At 42.5% G+C, this 8169-nt stretch overlaps 1 protein-coding gene across 2 annotated transcripts in view; it reads right to left on the reverse strand.

The window, feature by feature from the left end:
- The window catches only part of LOC148020069 (uncharacterized), a 34506-nt gene extending 26708 nt beyond the window's left edge, over window positions 1-7798 (reverse strand). For both annotated transcript variants that reach the window (XM_087700346.1, XM_087700347.1), the window contains exons 1-2: window positions 7641-7798; window positions 7041-7452 (exon numbers count right to left, since the gene is read on the reverse strand). In XM_087700346.1, coding sequence (XP_087556472.1) covers window positions 7041-7073 — 33 coding nt within the window. In that variant the 5' untranslated portion in view covers window positions 7074-7452; window positions 7641-7798. The remainder of the gene's footprint in view (window positions 1-7040; window positions 7453-7640) is intronic.
- Between the last annotated feature and the right edge of the window lie 371 nt (window positions 7799-8169).

Genomic DNA, 8169 nt, shown 5'->3' on the forward strand with positions numbered 1-8169 from the left:
AATTTCCTCAAGTTTTGTAACCACTTTCTCTCATTTGCACACCCCACAACAGAGTTATATGAGACATAGCTCTAGCCTATGTCTTGGTGGGAGAAGTATGGAAATTGTGCTCTGACATTGGTAAGTAAAGTTTAAATGATAAACATATCACACGATACATCATACAATGATACATGTAAGTTGTAACATAAATAAGTATGTTGAATTTCGTTGTTAGATGACAAATCATAATATGATAATTCGTAGACTTGTACTTTGCAAACTTGCTACTAGTTGATTATGTAGATTCACGTTTATGGTTCAGTAGCACTTGGATGACTCATCACTCATGAGATATTGTTGATACACCATATATCACACATCATAGTTGTATTTCTTTTTCACGCACGTACTATTTACTGAGTTATGACTCATGAGTCTATATGACATAATATAAGCATATGACTATTCACTTTTGAGTCTTCAATCGTAAGTTTAATGTCTATGACAAGTCACAGTTTATTGTCTTAAGTTAAGTCATGATTTGTTTATATTGTAAACTTGTCAAATCTCGATTTTCTTCTAGGTTCTAAGGTTATATTTTGAGGAATTTAAGTGTTTTGTATTGGGAATTTAACTTCTAAGGTTATATTGTTGAGGAATTTAAGTGTTTTGTGTTGGAATAAACGGCCAACATGCCTTTTATACGTGCTTCGGTGTGAACACATCCTTAGCACTTGTACTTTAGTACTTTACCTATAACTATCACAAAAACCTAAGAGAGGTACAACTCTTTGTACCCACACATTGTGCATCTTACTCTCTCTCACACACACACACACACACTCTCTCTCTCTCTCTCTCTCTCTCTCTCTCTCTCTCTCTCTCCACCATTGCTAGTGCTGAACATTGAACCTTCACAGCACTTAGGCCACCACAAATTGATATTAGAGGTGAAGCCTGAAGGTTATTGCAAGCGCGCGCTTCTTAGAGTTAGTCCGAGTTGTGCCAACAGCGGGTCGTCAGTTTGGATCAGACCCCAATCATGCAGGCAGTGTTCAGGTCACAGATCGCAGGCCACGACAGTCATCGCAGGCTTTGCAGGTCAGCGCAGCTCATCAGCCCAAGCGACAGGTTGCACGTGGCACAAGTCCAGGCAACAGTGCAGAGAAGTCACATGACAGGTCACGGGGCAGTTTGGTGGCAGTTCTAGGTCAATGCAAGCGCCACGGGGCAATCAGGCCAGGTCGGCACAGATCATGTGCAGCCATCGACAGTCAACATTTCTTTTCTTGAAGTAATTACGTTTTTTTTTTAAAGAAGTCTATCCTTTGTTGAAAATTTGTGGGCTATCACACGCACAGTAGCACAGTTTGGCAAATCTCAAAGATTTGGCATACGCATGAAGATTTTACTAGGCTGAGTAAAATTTGTGGATTTTTGCACACTCTCAAGTCTCAGAAATTGGGGCTTTTCACATATGTGCAGAAATTGCAGTGGGACAAGTACAATTCCTGAAATTTCGACACTCTGGACCCTGTACAATTTGAGGCTTTTGCAAAATTTGCAAAGTTTGGGTCAAAATTGGTCTTGATATGTACTTGCAGTGCAATTTCTAAGCAAATTGAGCACATAGGACGCTGAACAAATTTGGGGCTTTTGGAAAATTTGTGAAATTTTGGCAAAATTGGCTTGTGCAATCCATTCAGGAGTTAAGTTTGATGTCATTTGAGCAGTTCGAATAGAGAAATTTTGGGGCTTTTGACCAAGGGAGTCAAATTTGTGCCCATGGATGCATTTGGAGCAAAAATTGGAGCTGAAATTTGGGGCTTTCTCATGAAATTGATGTATTAGCCTGTAATACGGTTGTAATTGCTTATGGTATGCTGTAGCACACATTTCATACCTCTAAAAATTGATTTGCAGATCTGAAACTTCTGCAATTACTTGAATTTTCACTGTCGGTTGGTACTTGCTTTGTACCTTGGTCATTTGTGTGACAATTGGGCTCACATTTGTTAATTTTTGAGTCACTTTTGAGTTGTAAATCAGCAATCTTTTGCACATTAAGAAGCTTGAGGGTGCACACAACTTTGCTATATGACAGAAGAAGTGCTATAATGTCTTGGTGCAAAAGAAACAAGTGAAGCCTATAAAAACAAAAGGGGTAAAACCAACAACCATGGATCCAGATAAGTGGGATGAGTTAGATGAGCTTACATGCTCTACCATAGAGCTTTCAGTGTCACACACTTTGCTCTTCAACATAGAGAAATTAAAATCTGCTTATGATATGTGGCAACGACTTGAGGAATTATATGCTTAGAAAAGTGCAACCAACGAGGTTTATTGGTTGAAAATTTCAATGGACCTTCATATGAAGGAAGGTACAACCTTGTCTATACATTTGAATGAGTTTAACTCCATTTTCAGCCAGTTGATTGCTTTGGAGTTCCACATTGATGAGGAGTTCAAGGCAAAGCAACATTTTTGCTATGCACTTTGCCTGAAAGTTGGGACACTTTTAGGACAGCAATGAGTAATTCTAATGCTACGCTGCTATACTCACATGTGGAGAGCTCTTTACTCGTGGAGGAGCTTAATAGGCAAAATATTTCAGCAAACAAGGCACCAGCTTTCGACTGCACCACCGCCGATGGATGTTCCAAAGACTTCAGTAAATGGTGCATGTAGAGGAGAGATCTGGCCTTCTCCTCATCGGGCACGAGTGACGAGACACTCCGTGATTTAGGGATTGAGGGAGTCCATGAGGAGAGGCAACCACAAGATGGTCCATGGTGGTCTTAGAGAAACTAGGCACATGCTACCGAGCTTGTTTGTACTAACTATTGTTTGATGACTTGTGCCATATAGGATAGGAAGCCTACCTTCGTGAAGGAGGCTTTGCAGTCACAACATTGGAAGAAGGCTATGGAGCAGGAGTTGGATGCTATTGAGCGAAATGGCACTTGGGATTTTGTACCTTGGTCCGTTCATTGGAAGGTGATTGATGTCAAATAGGTCATCAAGGCCAAATATCACAATGATGGTACTCGAGATAAGCACAAGGTATAGCTCGTTGCAAAGAGCTTCATACAATGGCTAGGGGTGGATTTCCATGACACCTTTGCACCTATGACTCAGATGGCTACCATTAGAGCCATTCTTGCCTTAGCCAGTCATAGGAGATGGCCAGTTTATCAGCTTGATGTAAAGTCTATCTTCCTCGATGGTAATTTGAAGAAGGAGATCTATGTTGAGCAGTGAGCAGCCTCTTGGCTTTTCCTCATCAGATGGACAAGTCTACAGGTTAAAGAAGGCCCTCTACGGCCTCAAACAAGCTCCATGTGCTTGGAACAAGAAAATAGACTTGTTCCTCCAGGGGAAGGTAGGGTATTGACGTTTCTCTTTCGACCCTCAGTTGTATATCCACACCTCAACTAGAGGACACACGTTGTTCATGCTTCGTGTGAATGATCCTATTTTGACAAGTGACCATGCCCAGAAGGTCAAGGAGACTAAGGCGGCACTACATGAGGTGTTCAAGATGACCGATATGGGCCTTCTGTATTTCTTTTTAGGCCATGAGATTTACCAAACTCCGTGAGGGATTTTCATCTCCCAACAGTGATATGTGCAGGACCTTTTGGCCATGTTTGAGATGGAGGGACGTAAGGCCATTTCTACTCCTATGGATCCAAACTGGAAGGCTATGGCCCATACAGATTCTCCGATGGCACATGCTATCCACCACATGCAGTTGATTGGGCCCTTGATTTGGCTTCTTAACACTCAGATTGATCTGTGCTATCCTGTAGGTCTCTTGGCTGGGTTCATAAGTGAGCCCAAGATGGTACATTGGAAGGTTGCTATGAGGATTTTGCGGTTCCAAAGAGGGACCCCCAATCTTGGTATTCATTACCCAATAGGTACTCGAGATTCACCTTTGATTGGACAGATTCAAATTGGGCCGGAGATGTTAACCATCGAAGGTCAACAACAGGATATTGCTTTACTTTGAGTACACGTATTATCTCTTTCTTCCACAAAGGCGGAGTATCGAGCGGCATCTTCTACCACATGTGAGACAGTATGGCTTTGGAGGTTACTAGGAGAGCTTGGCTGTCCTCAGACAGGTCCTACGGCACTTCATTGTGACAACGAGAGTTGCATTGCTTTGGCGCGGAACCCAGTATTTCATGCTAGGTCAAAGCACATTGAGATTCAATACCATTTCATCCGGGAGAAAATCTTGGATGAGACCATTGATGTGATTTACTACAAGACAAAGGATAATCTCACAGATTTGTTTACAAAGGCGCTTCCTCAGCTTCTTCTCCGACAGCACTCTAAATCCCTAAGCCTTATGCTACGTCTAAGATCTGAGAGGGGGTATTAGAGATAAGTCATCCCCTTAACTAGCATTTCTCGAATTACCATTGGTGCAGCCAATTCTCTCGAAGGTACTCTCGAAGGGCATTATTTATTATTCCTGTCAGTTTGGGCATTATTTCCAACAATCAGTATCCGAGCAAGTTTCGTGGGTAGGACAATGCCACACAGGCAGGCCATATTTATTGCGGTTGTTTAGTCGGCCATTTTTTGTGGCTTATGACTAGATTTGGCACATCACCCAATCTGGCTGCAATCGGGCAAATTTGGCTAGCCGACCTGCCTTATTTCTCCCTTACTTTTCTGGCTATTTATAGCCCATCTTCAGCCTGCCCTCTTAAGTTCATCTTGGCATGTTTGGTGGGAGAGATCCGGCTCGAGCAAATACACTGACAGCCCTTGTATATCTGCCCTCTTCATTTCAACATTCATTGACTACAAATATCTACGTTCTTCTGTCTCTTTTCTCTCTCCCTTTCTCTCATATTCATTTGCTTTTAGTCTTGTCCATACAATTTCATATTCACTATACTCTAACAATTTATAGGTTGCGGAAGGCCCTCTATGGCCTAAAGCAAGCTTTTAGGGCTTGGTATCAAAGGATTGACCACTTGTTCTTGCAAGGTGGCTTCCATTGGATCAAATCATGACCCCAACCTTTACTATAAGGTTGAAAGAGGGCGATAAGTGTGTGCTCGTCATCTTGTATGTGGATGACTTGATTATCATAAGGAGTGACACACAAGAGGTTGATCGAAATTCGAAGATCTTAGGCAAGAGTTCAATGTATTGGATCTAGGATCCTACAATTCTTTCTTGGCCTAGAGATCTATCAGTGGCACAAGGCATCTTCATATCCCAACACAAGTACCAAATTACTTTCGAAGTTTGGTATGGCTGAGTCTCAGCCTATTTCTTGCCCCATGGATCCAATGTTCAAACTTTTGGCTACCAGAGATCCCCCCCTTCTAGGTGCTACCCATTACAAGTGCCTTGCTAGTTCATTAATCTAGATTTCCTTTGTGGTGGCATTGTTGTCTTCATAAAATATGAAGACTCCTTTACAAGCTCACTTGAGAGCTACTTTGCACGTTATGCACTATTTATAAGGAACTCGATCCTATGAGATCATATACAAAGAGGGGGGCACTCTTTTGGGATGGAGTGACTCAGATTGGGTAGGTGATGTGGATTTGAGACGATCCACTACACATTATGCTTTCTCCCTTGGATCGCCAGAGCTATCTCGTGGAGTAGTAAGAAGCAACCTACTGTGGCACTTTCTTCTACAAAGACAGAGTACCATGCCTTTTGATCTACAGTTATGGAGGCAATTTGGCTCCGCAGGATGTTGACGGAGATTAGCTTTCCACACATAGGACCCACTCACCTGCACGTGGATAGCCAAAGTGCCTTGACTCTAGCAAAGAACCCCGTATTTCATGCTTGTCGAAGCGCATAGAGGTTTAGTATCATTACGTATGAGAGTGGATATGTATTCCAAGTTAGTGGTGGCCTATTGTCCCATGGTGAACAGTGCGGCAAATCTCTTCATGAAGCCTTTGCCCAAGGCTTCTATGCTTCATTACGTGAGATTGTTGGGTCTTCAGACACTCCCATGATCTAAGAGGGGGTGTTAGCCTACCTTAATTAATCTGTCAAGTTATCATCTCTTGGTTGTGAGTCCTAGTCAAAGTCTAACAAGGACATTGGAGCTCTAAGCGTGTCTTCATTCGTTTTACTGCACATTTCTTGTGTTAATCAAGCATTTCTCAGCCTGTGCACCCCTGTTTGGCTGCAATCAGCCCCAACCTGCTCCAGATTGGCTGCGATTTTTCCCAGGACCTGCCAGGTCATCATTTTTTCTGCATTAAATAAAGTCGAACTGCATTTATTGCAGTCAACCAAATTGGCAAGTCGGACCAGTCAGCGATCGGTCCGTTTTTTCCTCTCCTCCTATTCATAGTAGGGGCAGGCAAGGGGGAGATTATTATCTTCTGTCTTCTACAAGCGCTCCAATAAGTTGCAGCATTCTTCTTGTCTCTATTCAGGACTGCAAGCTGCACACTCTCCATCTCTGTCTGCATCACAGGTGCTCTCATCATTTGCTAGCCTAATCTGGTGCCCTCATTGACGCTTTGAGCTGCGTGCATGGATTGATCACTCCACTCTTGTATTTGGCATTCGTCTCAGATTCAGTGCAGATTTCTCTTCTCTTCCTACTGTCTTTTCTCTTCTCCTTTTCTCTCCACGTCCATGATTCTCTTCCATTGCACACTCTCACAGCTCAAAACTCTTTGGGCAACCACATAACGCCCACCTTATTTTTTGTGTCTCAGACATCTATTGCATATCTACATACATACCTACCAGCCATTTGAAGCTGTAGGCTTTGGTGACGAAAGCTGCATCTGCCCTAGAGCAAGAAGCTTTGTGTTCTTTGGGCAGCTGCTGCATTTAGGTCTCCTACTTACCCCTTTCCAAACCTTTTAACACAATGTCAAGCATCTAACATCCATACACACCCTGTCTCAAACTGCATAAATCAAATGATTCTTAACACTTCCAATCATGCAATATAGGGACATATACAAAGAAAATTAAGGTACAGCTCCACGTACTATGTTTAGACAGGGTTGTATAAATGGGGAAAGATGAGTGAAGATTACCGCAGGAAAGCGTGTGTCCAGTTTTTTCCTCATCGTGCTGCTATACTGCTGCTGATGAAAATGGTCTTATCTTTTCTCCAGAACTAGGCCTAGGTATCAGAACTTGCAACATGCAGGTTGTCGTACCCAGCGGTTTCGTCTGTGAAAGAAGAAGGTGGCACCCTTGAACCCCATCTAACCTCAAATTGAGAGATTACTGATGTCCATCAACGCCAAGCTCGTACACATAAGGAGACTGACGAGGTTACCACTGCCCAACTGTCTGATGTGGAAATTTGCAGCAAAAACGGTGAGTTTTGGGGCAGGACAGTTCCCAAAAAAACAGGAACCTTTTGCCTCGAGACTGAAACCCTTGCTAAAGCCGAAAGCAAAGGCAATGGAATGTGGGTTCTCAGCAGACAAGCAGTTTGAGCTGCACCATCCGGGAGAAACCAAAAAGGAAACCAAAAAAAAGAACAGAAAACGATGAAAATTAATGGAAAATTGTACTTCTGCAGTACAAAATTGCGACAATTCGCTATAAATTTTTCGCCAAAAAATGAAATGTTAAATGAAAAGGAGCAAAAATCAGGGGAAAAATGAAAGAAAAGAAGGGTTTACCTGTGCGTTGATGGAAGGAGAAGGAACAGACCCTGCTCTGGTACACGCCCAAAGAAAAGCAGACCCAAGAAAAAATAAAACTACTGAATTTCTGCAAAGCTTCCAACCTCTCGAGCCTTGGAAGTTTAAATATACTGATGGGGTTTCTCTCTAAACTTAGGATTTTTGAGGCCCCCTTTTGACTTTGGTGCGTTGCAAACGGGTCATTATCCAAAGTCATCCATTACATTATTAATACGCGCATTTTGCTATAAGGGGAAAAAACCGTGTTCGCTAAAAACTTTTTTCTCACCCATTGGAAAAGTGGAACATGTTGAAATGTGATTGTTTTTGGGAAAAATATGGCATTTTCCGATTTTATAGCGAAAATATCTCTTTTTTTAAAAACCAACTTCTCAAATTTAAGTGGTTTCTTAGAGCCATGTTGCACTCGTCTATAGATGTGGCAAGTGCTCCCATGTCCCCAGGCGCCACACCCGTGTCCAAATTGAGAGGGAACCAGACGATATGGAGAGAGAACGATCTACTC

Source organism: Lygodium microphyllum, chromosome 19 (genome assembly GCF_053477565.2).
Source record: "Lygodium microphyllum isolate KBCC chromosome 19, Lygodium_microphyllum_v1.1.10, whole genome shotgun sequence".
NCBI lineage: Eukaryota > Viridiplantae > Streptophyta > Polypodiopsida > Schizaeales > Lygodiaceae > Lygodium > Lygodium microphyllum.